General features: G+C 44.7%; 1 protein-coding gene across 3 annotated transcripts in view; it reads right to left on the bottom strand.

Moving 5' to 3' along the window:
- Positions 1-16958, bottom strand: part of cadm4 (cell adhesion molecule 4) — a 159046-nt gene that overhangs the window by 41325 nt on the left and 100763 nt on the right. Inside the window, exon 1 of one of the 3 annotated variants that reach the window (XM_088411162.1) lies at positions 859-1603. The exons of 1 other annotated variant lie outside the window; for it this stretch is intronic. In XM_088411162.1, the coding sequence (XP_088267288.1) occupies positions 859-958 (100 nt within the window). In that variant the 5' untranslated portion in view covers positions 959-1603. Of the gene's footprint in view, positions 1-858; positions 1604-16958 lie in introns of those variants that run through there. One more of the 3 variants, XM_088411164.1, reaches the window with a different exon arrangement.

The raw sequence follows: 16958 nt of genomic DNA, 5'->3' as shown, positions 1-16958 counted from the left end.
CACCAAAAAGGTGACAAAAAATTAGGTTAGCTTGCTAGCTATGCTAAATCCCCAAAAATGCATCCGACATCCATTCCACGGCACGCCAAAAAGCAGAAAAGAACTAAAAACAGCTAGCTATCTGTGCTAACACCCCAAATTAGCTCAATGTCCCCATTTAAACTTCCACACGTGAACGTGAGCCACATGCTGAAATTAGTGTGCCGTATGAACGCACAAGTGTTGTGGTATATATGTGGAAGGTTTTATACGCTGACTTTTTTTTTTCTCGTTGGGATGCACTAAAAGAATAATTTATCGTATCGATATGAAACAAGTCAAACTGTAAAAAAAAACAAAAGCTCGGACAAGTTTTTTTCTTCTTGCTCCCTCTTGAACATATAACCAGTGCTTAATGATGGCTATTTTTCCTTTTCTTCTTTTCACTTGTAAAATATTGCGTTTCTTGCATATCCAGCGCGTTCGATAAACAAAGAGCGAGAAAAAGGAGGGCAAAAAATATCAATGGCGACTGGAGCGCCAAAGTTTTCCCACTCCACCAAAAATGTGATTAGAACCATAGCATGCCGTGAGGGGGGGCAAAAATAAAAAAAAATTCAAATTGATGAGCTGCATCGATACCCGCCAGCGAGAAGTTGCGCACAAACATTGATGGCGAGGCAAATAACAACTCGGCGTTGCCGGTAATTACACGTTCTCCACTCCGATACGAGCCGTGCCTTAATATGGATCGAAGACGTACGTGCAGGCATTATGTTCCCGCTTCCTGCGACCCGTTTGCCACATAATGACTCCCCGCGGAATCGATGGCGCCCGTCTCCTTTAATAGGGATGCGTGTGTGTGCGTGCGGGACTTACGGACAAAGCCCAAAAGAAGCGGGACCAGGACCAGGCTTGGCAGCGCCGGCCGCAGGGGGGCCGGGGGACGGCGGCTGAAGACGCTCCGAGCGGGCCTCATTGTGTATTGATGCGCACTTTACAATCAATGGCTCCTCTGTGACCCTGCCTGCTTGGCTGCAGACTAACAAGTCCACGCTCAAAAAAATAAAACAACAACACTAATTTGCAGCACTGCCGCGTTCTCAAAAGAAGCTCGGCGGGAAGTACGAGTGACGCGCTCTAACGAGCGGTTTGCGCTACTCGGTGCACGTCTGAACCATGCGGAAGCTCAGCCAGATAAGAACGACTTAGTTAGGCTTACCTAAGTTATAAATTCATCCATGCGTTTATAAATGTCTTATTATTTCTTTTATAAGGAACTACAGTCTAGCGAGTCCGATATCGGGAAACATGTCAGCCGGTAGCGTTGCGTTCGAGAACAAATCGATCCAGACCAGAAGATTTTCCAGACTAGAGAGGACGGAGACGGAGACTGTGACTTTTGGGGCGGGGACTGAAATAAGACCGAGACAAAACTGAGACTTTTGGACGTCAAGACGGAGAAAATTTGAGTTTTAGACATGGAATTTTGGAGGTCGAGATTGAGACAAGATTTAGACTTTTGGAGGTCAAGGCAGAGACAAGACGGAGACTTTTGGAGGTTGAGTCGGAGACAAGAGCACCACTTTTGGAGGTCGCAAGCGAGACAAGACTCGAACTTTAGGAGGTGGAGACCAAGACAAGACTGCGACTTTTGAGGGTCTAGACTGAGACAAGACCGACACTTTTGGAGCTGGAGACCGAAACGAGACTTTTGGAGGTTGAGACAGAGAATGTTTTAGTTTGAGAATTTTGGAGGTCCAGATCGGGACACTTTTGGAGTTCACGACTGAGACGAGACCGAGTCTTTTGGAGGTTGAGACCGAGACAAGACAGAGACTTAAGGGGGTTGAGACTGAGACTTTTGCAGGTCCGCACCAGCACATAAACTTTTGGAGGTTAAGATCAAGACAAAACGGGGACGGCCTTTAAGAAGAAATCAGATCTAAAAATACTGAAAAGCAAGTGAGCACTATCTTTCGTTTTCTTTACATTTGCAACAAAAACACAAGCTGCTATTGTTGTTTTTGAAATGGTACAAGAAAACAAATCTCAACTCTAATAAAATTTCTTGTTTCCTTTTTACAAAGTACGCGATTTCTCACTGATCGCAGGAGTGGTCTGGACCGATCTTAATCAAAAATCCAGAGTTCGCCCACTTGGAGACCAAGTCAAATTGCCTTCCGCGCGAGACGAGACCGACCCTTAAAAAGTGGTTTTAAGACGGTTGTGAAGAACTACAGCACCAGCAGCTGGGAAACGCTGATGAATACATAGCAGCGCCCCGGAGGACTCCAGAATCTGGGGCGACAATAAACAGGCCCCGTTCCTTCCAACCCGGGTCTCCGCCGGCGTTCCTCGGAGGCGCTAGCTCCGACCGACGCGTCTCCGGAGACACGGCGTCTGTCCGCGGCTCATCTGCGGAGAGCGCGAGGTTAAATCAAATCCGATTGGGGGCAGAAGAGCGGGAAGCCTCTCGAGGCGCCTTATGAGAATCTGTCTTGTAAAACAGTCGGCGGAATAAACGTCAGAGGACCGGGAGCGCGGACCTTCTACTTTTCCCCGCACGCATCACCGAGCGCTACCCGTCGACGGACGTTCTGCTCCGCGTAGCCAACCACCCTCGATGGGTGGCCGCAGATTTGCCCGACTAGAAAGAAAATCCAAGGCGCGATCCAGGGAGTCCGCAAACTTTCCGTCGATGTCTTTAGTCTAAAAACACAGCGATAATCCCGACGCGGCGGTCGACGGCGTCCCTTTACCCGTGATCGGCCAGCGACTGGTTTATATAACCCCGGCCTGCCTCCCCGCGCTTCCATGTGTGGGATCGGCATTTGCATATTTTGCGTACCGTTTTGTGAAGGTGAAAGGCTTGCTGCTGCCTGACAATGCTTGTCTTTCAGGTCGGTAAACAGCGGCGGCGCGTGTGTGTCAATGCGTGCGACTGTCCACTGTTGACTAAAGCGGGGTGCCAATCGGCCACTGTTTGGCCCTTTCACTGTCGCCTCTCGATTAATGTATCCACGCAGGCGCCGGCGGGGGCGTCACAGTGCTTCTTTATGTCGAACGCCGGCGGGGATGCGCGCCGTCCGCAGCTGACAACAAACGGGCTTATTCGCGGGATAGCTCGCAAAGTCTGGCCTTCGAGTCGTCGTGGGAGCTTCGCGTCGGAGCCGCGAAAGACAGCTGGAAAACCACCATACGGAGAAACCCGTTTTCAGATTGCTTTTCTTATTTTTCATCCGGAACGCACAGAAATCGTAATCGTCCGGAATGATCGGTGAAAATCGGAATGGAGCCTCAAACTCAAGAAAAATACCGTCATTCCTCAAATGTCTGTGTAAAAGACAAACCCTTCATTTTGGGGTTAAACTCTGGTGTTTTCTATAGATGGATAGATTGCCTTTATTGTCATTACACCTGCAGTAAAAGACAACAAAAATTTGACCTAACGATAAACAATACAATTGGCCGACGGGGAGACGGATGGCAAAGCCCGACGGGATTGTCCTACGCAGGGCGCTCCATGATCTTAGCAGAGATAAGGTTACACCGGGAGGAGGATGGAGGAGAAGTCTTCAGCCGTGCCCCAAACAGAGGGCATGGCACAAGTCTGGAAAAAAAAACGAGTCCTCAGCCATGCCCCAAACGGAGGGCGTGGCACAAGTCTGGAAAAGAAATCCTTGCACTTGCGCTGACTAAAAGACACTACAACATATCTCAGATAACATGTAAATTACTGGGGGCTCAAGTTCATTTTGCCATAAATATCCAAAGTTTCGCAGCATCCGTGTTCCGCAAAAGTCTATGATTGTGTGTAATGTCAAAAAAACAACAACAACAACACACATTTACCAAATGAGTGAAATGGCATACAGTAATTCCCCAAATATAAGACGCACCTGTGCATTGGATGCACCCTTAATCTTAGGGTTAAATTTGGGTATTTTCTACGTTATCGTGTATAAGACACACATGGCAAAACTATGGCGAAACAGAATAATTCTCCTCAACTCTTCATATTTTCTCGTGTTCATATCCATACGTTACATATTTGTTGCATGTTAGGTTAGGGTGTGTTTCAGATTTCCCACATTTGTAACTGCAACGGCCAACTGGCGTCCGCCCATTACGGTAATTATTATAAGAATACGGACGCTATGTAAAATGCGCTTCTGTGCGTCAAAACTCGCTTTATGTGACTGAGAGATTAAAAAAAAAATCTAATCTTTAAATTAGCGTACCGACGCACCCATACTTTTGGCCTTGGGGAGAAAAAGTGTCTTAGATTTGGGAAAATTTGCTGTACCATTCCTTTCGCTGCATGAAAATGTCTTAATGTAGATCTAACGGCATAGCTTGACGCTAATTTATTTTTCTCCTTTGTACCCGCCGTTGACTCGTCAATAGCAACTGTCGACGGAGCCAAGCCAGCGATGGGCGCCGGCCGCGGCGGGCCCGTGACTTTCACTGCGGTATTAAAATGCAAAGACAACAGCGCTGCGCTGTTAGCGCGCAACCTCTCATTGTTCTTCATCCGCTGATCCGTCCACAAACGCTGCAATCAAGCCCAATAAAGTCAAACGTTTTTATCGGCCGCCTTTTAATAAAGCGCCGCAAATGCTCGTTATTGCCGAGGAGAGCGCCAGGGCATTAAAAATCCGAGCACGACTGGCTGGGAGTGTATTTGCGCGCGCTCTTGACGGGGATCTGGGGCTTTTCAAAACAAAGACGACAAGGAGGAAGGTGAACCCGGGAGCCCCGAAAACAAGAGCCGCACATTTGGACTAGCTTCCAGGCTTGGGACGCAATCGCTTGCTAGCACTCAAATATCAGCCAGCGGTTGCTAGCTAGCTAGCTACGCCAAAAAAATGAAGAAAACATGAGCTCAATTTTGAGATATTGAAGTAAACTGTCATAGCCAATACTCAGGCTTTGATCAGTCGAAGAATATTCAATTTGGGGGTGACAGATCACTTCAGTATTTTCAAGTTGAATTCATGTTTTTTTTTTCGGTGTAGCTAGCTAGCAATCACTTCTGAGCTGAAGTAAACTTCAAAGTTTGTATATTTCACTTAAATACTTACTGTATTTTCTCACAATAAAATGCTGCATGCATGATTGATCCAACTGCTGCAATTAGCGTATTAAGGTATCATGGGAGTCCAGGCTAAGCCAATCAACAAAGTCATTGAAAGGCTTGCAAATGTGGTAAATTGGCCGCTAGCGCCACCCGGTGGATTTGGGGTGTTGCCATTGAAACAAATAATGCGAAAATTGGGGGAAATGCATGATAAAACATCTGCTGTTTAACGTGTCCAAAAAGGACAATATTTCTCATTTTGAATGGCAGTAAATGAGCTCGACATGGGCTAAAGTTGACACCCATAGGGTGTATCTCTCTACCTCTCGTTTGCAAGCATTCAGAAGCGACGAGAGGACAGCAAATTGAAAGTTGTCATGTTTTGACAATCTATGCATTATTTTAGCCTCCTTGTGTTTTGGTTTTTTTTTTTTTTTGGGGGGGGGGGGGGGGGGTTCTGTGTGGATGCTGTCAGTTTGTCACCAATTTTGCCAACAAATGACAAAAAATGCACATCCCTCCCAGAAAGTTGCTTCTAGTTCCAATCAATTTGCTTTTAACCTGAAAAGAAAAGGACACTGTCACATCGTTAAATTAGCTTTGCTGCAACCCTTTTACGTACCCGCTTAAGGGCCTTCACATGCGGCTACTAATGAACCACTGTCTTATAGCGGAAGGAGCACAAACATGCAAATACTGTTGCTAAGGTTTAAGTGAACAGCTATCTTCTGCTTCCACATACGCGTAAAGGTTACACAGGTGCCGTTAAAATCGTTCACAGTGTAAAATGTCTTGTTATTTTCAGAGGGCATATCTCCAACCCGCAAGCATCTTCACAGTCAATTATGCACTGAGATTGAGGAGGAAGGGGGGGGGGGGGGGGGCATGGTGGGTGGTGGTTGGGGGGGGCACATCGCTACACTACATCAGTTGTAACCCACGCTAATACTCCAATGCTGCAGAGACGTCCTTGGGGGGGGAATCTTTGATTTATCTGCACCTAGCCACAACACATGGCCTCCCTCACACTTTGCCAGCTAATAAACCCTCAAGAACACACACTTGCACACACACACACGCACGTACGTCCTCCGGGGAGGCAAAAGGATTCGACGCTACCCAAGAAGCGCCTACAGGACGAAAGCGAAGTTTAATCTCGGATAAGACCCCCCCCACCAGCATCAACACCGCCCCTGAGATGGAATCTCTACATTTGCCGCCATACTTGCACACTCACACAGACACGAGGGGTTTTTCTATCGTAGTGGAGACATCCCATTGACATAACGCATTGCCTGCCTAGCCGCTAACGCTAAAGATAACCATAACAACAGTTGCCTAACTCAACCCCAAATTACATTGATGAAATCAATCATACAACTGAATTACAAATGCCATTCGTTTCAATACAATACGGTAATTAGATGCAAATGAGTACTTGACAAAAACATTTTCATATGCTCGCATATACAAAAGGGAAATACAAAAATGTTAGAGCAAAACGCATACAAGGCAGCGCTACATAACATGCAATTTTTTTAGATCAACAAACAAACCAATTTGGGACACACTGGAATTACCGTAAATGACAACATTCTAACAAAGAAAGTACAGAGTACATTTCACAGAGACAGAACAACGTGTGCGTCCCTCACAATGACTGAAGCCACACCGTCCTTCCTCACTACAAAATGTAATATCAATAGCGGCCAGAGGCGGCGCCAAAAAACAAAGATCAAGCCAAACAAAGCGTAAATGAACGTTGAACTAAATCAGTTCTAAAACGTCATCGTTTTGGGTGAGGTCCATGCGGCCCGGTACCAGTTGATCTACGGGCCGGTACCGGGCCCCGGGATGGCCCCCAGCAAGTCCTGACCCTCGAAAAACGGACGGAACTATAATGGTTCCCACAAGTGCGTGATGTCCCTACAAAGACAGTGAAAGGCGGGATTTAGCTCCCACCTTGTGGTAAAAACCAAGGGCACACACACACACACACACACACACACACACACACACATTCCCTGGCATCTTTCCCATATCGCCCATTTTTTTTGTTTTTCTTTCCTCAGCCGTCCCCGCTCTTGCGCCAGCATCATCTTCCATCTGTCCCGGCGGTGGCCCGCACAGTAAACATCTCTGTTCCCGCCCGCCCGCCCTCGCTCGCTCGCACTTTGATAGTGCTGCTATTAAACGCCGGCGCGACCTCCTCGGCATGCTCAAGCAGGCGGGGATCCTCCGGTGCTTCATATTTTGCGCACGCAGCTGACTTAAGCCCCTTAAGTGCTTTGGCAACACTTATTCCGCCGTGGCTCCGCGGAGCCCATTAAAAGTTGGATTGCAATGAGAGAGAGCAAGCGAGAAAGGAAAACGCGAGGCCCGCGTGGACCAAGTCACGGGGAGTCGCTGAAAGACGACGGGATTCATTGTTCGGCGTAAAAGTGTCGCTTTGGCGCCATCTTGATTCCGAGGAACTACCGTATTTTCCGCACCGTAAGGCGCGTCGGATTATAGGGCGCGCCTTGAATGCACGGCCCATTTTAAAACTGTTTTCATATATAAGCTGCACCGCATTATAAGGCGCATAGAATAGAAACTACAGTAGTGGCTGGGGTTGCGTTATGCATCCACTAGAAGGTATGTCAACAAAACAATCAGATAAGTCAGCCCAACTTTTCAAGAATCAAGATGATTTGGTGGTGTTTCATCTTGCCCCTCCCACCTAACGTTTTCATTCCCAATGCCGCATTAAAACAGGATTTGAAATAAATACACTCACTCTCATATAAACACGGGGCACCGTATTTTTCACACGACACGGATTATAAAGTGCACTGTCAATGAACAGTTATCACATATAAGGCACGGTGCATTATAACGTGCATAGAATAGAAGCTGCAGTAGTGGCTGGGGTTGCATTATGCACCCACTAGATGGAGCTGCGCCAAAGGGAACGTCAACAAAACATTCAGATAGGTCATTTTGCCATCAGTACCGTGTTTTCCGCACTATAAGGCGCACCTTCAATGAATGACCTGTTTTAAAACAAAGCATATGTAGCATATCAACATTTCAAACAGGGTGTTATAAGCAATTTAATTGTAAAGGACACATTTATAACTGAAATCAGAGGAGGCGACTGAGTTTTTTTTTCATCCCCAAAACTGAAAACTGGCGGTTGATTAAACCTGATTATAAGGCGCACTGCGAGCTTTGGGGAGAATTCCAGGCTTTTAGGTACGCCCTATAGTGCGGAAAATACGGTCGACGTTACCCTACTAATTCCGACATATTCTCGTGGAAAATCCTAGCGAATTCTCCGGAGAGGCGCCTCCACCTTTCCGTTAAGCCACATTTAAGTCAGGAGACATTTTAGTCAACGTCGGGAGGCCCCGGCGAGGGTCGGCGTTTTCCGTCTCCGGCTCATTTTGGGGGATTTGCGGCCGAGCGCCCGTTAATCGCCACCCCGGAGCCCGGCTAATCCGAGCGGATTTGCTCTCAACTCACTAATTAGAAAAGTCGCGGCTAATTCCCGGTCACGCCGATCGATATGTTTGGGCTCCGTTCGGCCGCGCCTTTCGTGAGATTTGGATTTGATTTATTTCTTTCTTTTTGCGCCGCCGTCTTCCGGGCGCCGGATATTAGAATTTAAAGTTGAGCGTACCGCCGATGATCCCGGTCTTCGTCGGGCTCCGATTCACCTCCTTTTGTGCGTCTACAATAAAGGCGGGAGATTAAATTCTCTCTTCAGAACTTGGCAGGCTTGGCACCGGCTTTGCTCGGGTTCCGCCGAGCGGAAGCGGAGGCATAAAGAATGGTCGGCGGCCATTGTTGGCATCCTATTATTAGTCTCGTCCCATCTTACATCAATCTTGACACGGGCGGGGGCGGGGGGGGGGTGATAATTTTAGCAGGTTCCTCCCCGGGCTGGCGGGGAGCCGGGCAAACTAAGAACCACATTGTTTGAAGGCTTCTGTCGCCGCCAGCTTATTATGACGCTTTAAACGACGGCCTTGTGTCGGGTTCGTTTGAGAGCGGCCATTAAACAAACGGCGGGGCCGAGAACCTTGAGCCGAGCGCTAGCCGGCAGGCGGGAAATCCGATCGGCTTTTTCCGTCCCGCCCGCAAATGAGATTCGGTCGATTAATCGAATAATCGACGAATGGGTTACCGCTTGGGCGGTGCAAAGCATTTTGGGGTTAAAAAAAAAGACGAAAAACAAGCCGTCATGTTTGATTTTTTCAACTTTAGAATCCTTCAAACTTTATTGATACACAACAAAACAATAAACATAAAATGTTTTGGATCATAGATCAGAAAGAATAGATTATATCATTGTCCACAAAAAATAATCGACATAAAGTGTCAGACCTGTTCTTAAAAAGAAATAATTAAATTCTAACCCCCTGGACTATAGATAGACCCGTGATGTTTAACAATAAGCCATTATGCAAATTCTTGCTAGTGTCAAAACTGAATGGTCGTGCCATGTTGAACTTTGCCATGTTGTCACCCTATGGGTGAAATTTCAGCTTCCTACTATCATTTTACAGCTTTCCCTTTGGTGTTAAATGCCTTTGATGTACAGATCACAGGATTGGACAAAATATCGCATCCGGGCCATGTCGAAATGTATTTTTCGCATATGCATGGCCGCAAAAATGTAGACGGCGGGCCACAAATGGCCCCCGGGACATAGTTTGGACAACCCTGGACTATAGATTGACTCGTGATGTTTAACAGCAAGCCTTCATGCAAATTCCTGCAGGGCAATTTATGACTTGTGGTGTCCCTTGAAGAAAAGACTTGTTTATTATTATTAGCACAGCGCTTGCGGTGGGCTTGGGAGGAAGCGCGCCCGCGTGCGCGCGGGGGCGCACATTAATCCGCGTCGACAATTCAAATGAGCGCAAATGGATTCAAGGCCGCCGCAGGTTTCCTTGTTTGCTCAAAATGAAGAAAGCCGCAGGCGGACACGCTGCACACTTAAAGGCACCGGGCGCGGGATCAGGCTGCGTCAAAACGCGCATTCGTAAAACGCGTACACGGGTTAAGGAGTCAGCCGGCGCCATATTTTATGCAAAACGCGACGGCTCTCGGGGGGCGGGCGAGAGGTTCGTCTACGACGGATGAAAGCAAACGGTGTTACCTGTCGGGTCGCCCCCCGCGCCGTCGCCTAACGACTCTCGCGGCGGGCGCTGTCATTACCGCTGCGCTAGCAGAACTCGTTCGGCGTCCTATGCTCGCGGGTGGGCATCTTTTTTTTCCCCGTCCATCATTTACAGTTCTGTCGATGCGTAGACCCCCTTCCGTCGTTTTTGGAACCAAACTTTATTTATTATTAAGGTTGGTATTTGTCAGTCTGGTAAGGTAGACAAACTTATGACAAAACACACGAAACGAACACCGCCATGCCATATAATTGCCGTAATATTGCACCATTCGCGGACTATTGATCTGTCATTCCGTCATCGGGCAAAATGAACTCGAGTTGCGTCGAGAGGAAAAAAAAAAACAATTGCTTGAAACGCATTCAACAGTGCGCTGGCGCTGCGTTCGTGACCACACACGATGTGGGAAATTTCAAATGCACTTGATGAGCAACACATATAAACCTTGGGGATATGAGTGCAAAATTTACAAAAGATGAGGTTTATTCTGCTTTGCTAAAGTTTTGCTAGTGCTGTCATAGTGTTGGTGCGTCCTATACACTGTAAGATAGAAGATACCAGAATTTGGCTCTAAAATTAAGGGTGCGTCCTCTACACAAAAACGTCCGAATGCTTTGCTCAACTATGTGCAAGCGATTTATTCATTCAATTCATATTTAAAAAGCAAACTAACACAGGCACTGATAAGGAATGCTTAATTTGCATCGTTTATGCCAAAATGATATATCAAAAGCACATTAGCAATGTTTTTGAATGATAACTTACAGATATAAACACAAGAAAATCAGCGTCCACTAAGTAGCAGGTTCTCGAGACAGAGAAAAAAAACTCCAATCTCGTCAGTCACTCTTATTTCAGTCCTAAAAAATATGCAGTACCACAGTGTCCCTAAATCAACAGCATTGGCCATTGCCGCAATTTTGGTTTGGATAATGGGTTGGATGAATGTATGTACAGAAAGCTGTGAAATGTTCAAAGACGGTGAATTGAGTTTGGAATTCCCCACTCCTGTTCAAAGGGGAAAAAAGTAGAGCACACTCGGAAATTGAAAGAGTCGGCATGAAAGCGTTTTGCAGCGCTGGAAGGTTTCTTTATGACGGCAGGCGTAATACATTTCTTCAGCACTGTATTTTTTTTTTTGCTTTTGAATATTTCAGAACTTTCTGGACCGGAAGTAAACAGGCCAAGAGTTTAGCATATAGTGCCATGTTGACTAGATGTGGAATAGTAAGCAAAACGGCAAAATATTTTTGTCTCGTGTGTTCTGGGCACGTGTGTGGCCCTTTAAGAGCAGAGCCAATTGTTTCATTCGCTTTTTTCACGTGAAATCTTTGTCATATTATGAAGATATTAGAATAAGTTCTGTCTTAGTTCTGCTTAGGATGTTTGAGATCCAATCCGGCTTTGTTTTTGTTAATAAATAATAGAAATGAACCTACAACACATATTATGACATAAATAGGGCCCAGCTCATGTAATTTAATTATTTATTTTGACGATTGATGACGATTTTTAGCATGACAAAAAGAACAGATTAATGATTAATCAGATGGTTCATTAAAAAAAAAGTATCATTTGCTATAACATTTAAATAAGCATCAATTATTTGGATTTCGCTACTAGTAAGGCAAACAAAGTCAATGAGCAAAAAAAAGTACGAGAATTTTAGAGCTTCATGAATTGCGTGAACTGAAATGAAAGGTGTGTTTTTTTTAACAGTATCCGTAATTTGGGGGAAACGTACTATGCCATAAACAATGAAAATATGAATATTCAATCGACACCTACACATGCTGTTTTATTCATTATTATTTTTTAAATGAATTTAAATTAATTGATTAATTGCAGACGAATCAGTAAACAATTTTTTTTTTTTCTGCCAAGACTGCACATTAGCATCAAAAAAATCCAAATCAGTCATGCTGCAGTAAACGAGTTGGACAATGGCTATGTAGGAAGAAAACTATCATCAGCGTTTTTGATCTGCAGAGATGTGAAAAAAAAAAAAATATATATATTTTTTTTTTTTACTCACAAACATAATTATATAATTGTACTATAATATAAAAATAGAAAAAAATAATACAATTATTATACTATATTTTTATACACACACACACACACACACACACACACACACACACACATATATATATATATATATATATATATATATCTTTTTCTTCTTGTGCATCAGTTATTTTTGATGTGCAAGGCATTCTGATGATGTCATGGGAAAATGGTCATGGGAAACTGGTCAGACCCCCCCCCCCCCCCCCCCCCCCCGTCAAAAAAATAGTGGTTCATTTCTCATCATCTTTTCTTTCAGCAAGAGCCTCAACGGACAGCGCTATTTTTTTTAATCACATTTTTCCTCCCCCGCTCGCAGACCCGTGTCTTCCTTTCTCTCTTTTTTCTTTTTTCGGCTTAACGTGCTCCTGGCTGCGCGTGACCTTACCGAGAGCCTTTGCACTCTTGTTTCTCTCCTGCCGCTCGCTAGCCGGCTAGCCGGCTCTGGAGCGAAAACACACACTCATCAGTTTGCCGCTGCCGTTTGCAGGCTTCGCGCGGAGAATATTAACGCGCTGCCTCTCAGCCAATTAACACCTGAAGCTCATAACAGCCTTTTATGACACCACTTTATGCCACAACACTCACGCACGCACGCACGCACGCAAAAAAAGACGGGCCAGAAAAAGACAAGCTGGCAGCACCATGCGCGCACACCTTTATCAAGGGGAAACAGAAATGGCGCCAAATACAAATATGGACGCGCAGACTAGGAACCGGCGTCCAAAATAGATTTGGTGCAAATTCAGGAAGGCGGGATGGATTTCACTACCTGGCAGCGGCCACCAGAGGGCCAGATTAAATCAGGAGGCTCCGGTTTACTACGCGGTATTTTTGGAACACCGCGCACCCAACAACACAGCACCCAAATCGTGTGGTGTCCAAACTACGGCCTGAGGGCTATTCGTGGCCCACAATCCATTGGACATTAGATTATGTTAATCAGTCACTTCCATTGACTGCTTTAGAGGTTTTATTTTTTTTATACATTAATCGCTTCTCCCCTATTAGAATTATCGTACATTTTGTTTGTATCAGCAATTCCAATTCTGACACGTCTTTAGCTAGCTAGCCAGGTATACTGACATTAGCATTGACTGCAATAAAAGTCAAAATTACAATTCCACCGGGCTGTGAAGGACTTAATTGGGCAGTTAATGAGCTCAAAAAGGAAAATATTCCAATATAAAGGGGGGGACGTAAAGGCCCGCCCAAAAGGTTTTATGCCTGACTACTACTAAAGTGAAAATACGTACATTTGTGTTGCTAATATGCAACGGCACGCTCTCCTTCAAAGTATTTCTGTAATATTCAATTAAAAAATGGTTAATTTTCCCATTCATTGACTGAGAACATTTCTTGTTTTAGCGCAAACGGCGCGTGCTACTTCAAGTGCTATGAAAAAGACTCAAATGATGAGTAAGAGGAAAGCCAGGAAGAAAATTAGCCCTTCGAAAAAAAAAAAAAGTCAATAAGCCGGAGACGTGACAGTCTCTTCATTAATTTCATGCCAGGACTTGACATCCTTTCCATCTTTTTTTTAATACTTTTTTTTTCAAGCTCCAGAAAGCCACTAGGGCGGCGCTAGTGAGCCACATGCCGCTTCAGATGTGGAGGTTCCCGCGACCCATCTGGGTGGACACTTGGGGCACCCTCCAACCATCCTTTTCATCTCATTTCATCCATTTCTGAAAAAGCTGCAGGGAGCCACTAGGGCGGCGCTAAAGAGCCGCGCGCAGCTTCGTAGCCGCGGGTCGCCGACCTCTGAAGGAGGCGCACACTTGCCTTGCATAAAACATGGCAGGAGACCGCAGGAAGACGCCGGCGAAGGAACAAGGAAGACAATTTAAAAAAGGAAGCGGCACGGTAATGACCCGGATAACGCCAAGCGGGTCCCGCGGAGCGGGAGCGATAACGGCAAGGACGGGAAAACTTTCCTCACGGCCCGCCGCTCCCGCATTGTACGTGCCATGGAAAACGGAGATGAAATAATTAGACGGGCTCATGTGAATATGGAAATGCGCTTAATTCTACTTTGATTTGCTCCAGCGCTCGTGCTATCTGCCAGGCAAACTTCTTTCCCCTTTCCCTTTTCTTCTCGCCGCGTCCCGCCCGCATATTAAACGGGCGGGCGGCAGGTACGCCAGCTCCGTCTTTACGAGCTCTTTACGAGTGTTTTATTAGCCTGTTAGCGCCACGCCGACTTTCCCGTTTTGTCTATAATGTCGAACGTGTCAACAAACTCAAAGTCGGAGCGCCTCTCGCGCTCCGCCCTCCGAAGGACGCCTCCACTTTTTTGCGGCTAAGAGCCGGGACGCGTGCCGACTTGGCCGTTAGCGTCGGCTTTTTAATCGCTAAATTCTCCGGCGCGTCGGATGAATAAACGTTACCATGTTAGTCCGTTTTAATGGAGGGAATAAACCCGGGAAACATGTATTGAAATGTTTGAGATTTTACAAAAAATGTGGAAAATATTTCGTTAAAACATGATAAATATTGATTAGGCTCATATTTTTTTTTTTTTTACATCTTCAAAAGAAACAAAACATTTAAATGAACTCTCAGCAAACTTTACATAAGTTTATACGGGTTACAGCTTATTCTGAATCTGAAAAAAAAGTGCATCAATCATGAGTCAATCATGATGTTAATCCCGTTTAATGAATCCCGTTTTTAAACATTAAAAATAAAAAAAATCAGTAAACTACTGTTCATAGGGGTTTATGCGGGTTACAGCTTATTCTCAATCTGAAAAAAAGAGCATAAAGTGCATGGAAGTGACTGAAATGAATAAACTTGTCGCTCTTTATTCAAACGAAAACATTTTTGACCAACTCAACTGCTTGGATATTCATATATATATATATATATATATATATATATGAATCCAAACTGAATGATAAATCTAAAACACTTTGGCGTCAGTCCTTTTAAACGTCCTAACATTTTGTCCCCAAGGCTCCTCATATACTCATCATATTTCTCCTATTTTTGGGCGCGGTAATTATGATGACGGCTCACCGAAACTCTTCTAATTAAATGCCCTGTGCATGCGCACCAGTGTGAAATTAACGGCGCCTGCCCTTTCCCAATTTCCAGGTTTTCCGTCACTTAGCTAAGACGCGTCGCTTGATTGGATTTTTAATTCGCGCTCGTGAACGTTGTTCTTGTAGCGAGACCTGAAAAAATACAATACAGTTGGTAGGTTGACACAACAATTCTTACCAAGGCAACGCAACTTATGTTTAATGAGTTTGAAAAAGTTGGATTCATTATACAGTAACTCGGCAAATTCAAAAGCGACTCGACTGGCTAACTCATCAGCTAGCTAGCTAGATAGCGCACAAAAAAACTAGCAGTTTAACCTTTGGCCTAACAAGAAAATCATCAAATAGCGATACAATAGTGAAATAGATATCTACAAAAACACAAACACCAATTATTATTATAATTATAGTATAGTATATATAATAATAAGTATTCAGTCCTTGAGTAGAAAAAACCCAAACCCAAACCATACAATTTTCAAGAAATAACGGACATTTTCTATCGACCTAATTTGTAATTTCTCTCACCCCTTCTCCTCACGAGTAAAAAAACCCCAAGTCTCTTGTCTTCCTTCCTTGTGTTTTGTTCCTTAAATGTACTAGATGAACTGAACCTGACACATATTTGGCACGATGCGGATAACTGGTCTGGGTACAAGCCCGTCCCTAATTATTACAGTTATGTATTCTTTTGCTAACCAAAACAGGGGACAATTTCTGCGCTGCTTTTGAGGTCTATTTGCCCGTCTCTTCAAGCTTCATCCGCATCACACATTTTGACTCGGATGACTTTTTCAAGTGCCGACTAGTTGATCCAGAAGCGGGTCAATATTTTGAGCTTCAATGATACCGTCGTGACACAAAGGAAGCGTAGCGGAGCAATAAAAGACAAAAGACGGCGTGATTTGTTGTTGAGTGACTGTGTCGCCTCTTGTCAGGCTACATTTGTTTTCCTCAAGAGGGAGAGAGAAGAGAGGAAGGACGCTCTTTTATCCCACTGTGTGAGTGACACTCGAAGACAGCACGCGCACACTCACTCACACACACACACTCGCACACACACTCGCTGGTCACCATTCATCAGTATGGGGCAGCAGATGCCGCGTTGAAGGTAGAGAGTGACCCTGACGCCGATCTGTTTTTATCCCCCGTGACCTTTTCTTCTTCTTCTCCTTGTTGCTGACATCTTGGAGTCGAACGTGCCCGCCGGCTGTTTACTTAGCAGGCGCTGTGTCGCCGCTGCTTACCAGAAAACAATTCGGGTAGGGCTGAAGCTAATACACATACATATACATATATGAGTATATATATATATATATATATATACGTATATGAGTATATATATATATATATATATATATATACATATATGAGTATATATATATATATATATATATATATATATATATATATATATATATATATATATATATATATATATATGTATTAGAGTTGTGTAGCATAGCGTGAATAAGGCACATATCTTGGCAAGAACTTTGCATTTTGGGAGTCAGGCTAAGCCACTCAATGAAGTCATTGAAAGGTGTGAAACTACTATACTCGAATACTCGACTTGTTTAGACATTTTTATCTGTCAAAAGTTGTCTA

This window comes from Hippichthys cyanospilos, chromosome 3 (assembly GCF_059441005.1).
Source record: "Hippichthys cyanospilos isolate Australia breed blue-spotted pipefish chromosome 3, RoL_Hcya_1.0, whole genome shotgun sequence".
Taxonomy (NCBI): Eukaryota; Metazoa; Chordata; class Actinopteri; order Syngnathiformes; family Syngnathidae; genus Hippichthys; species Hippichthys cyanospilos.
This window is presented reverse-complemented; position numbering and strand designations above follow the sequence as displayed.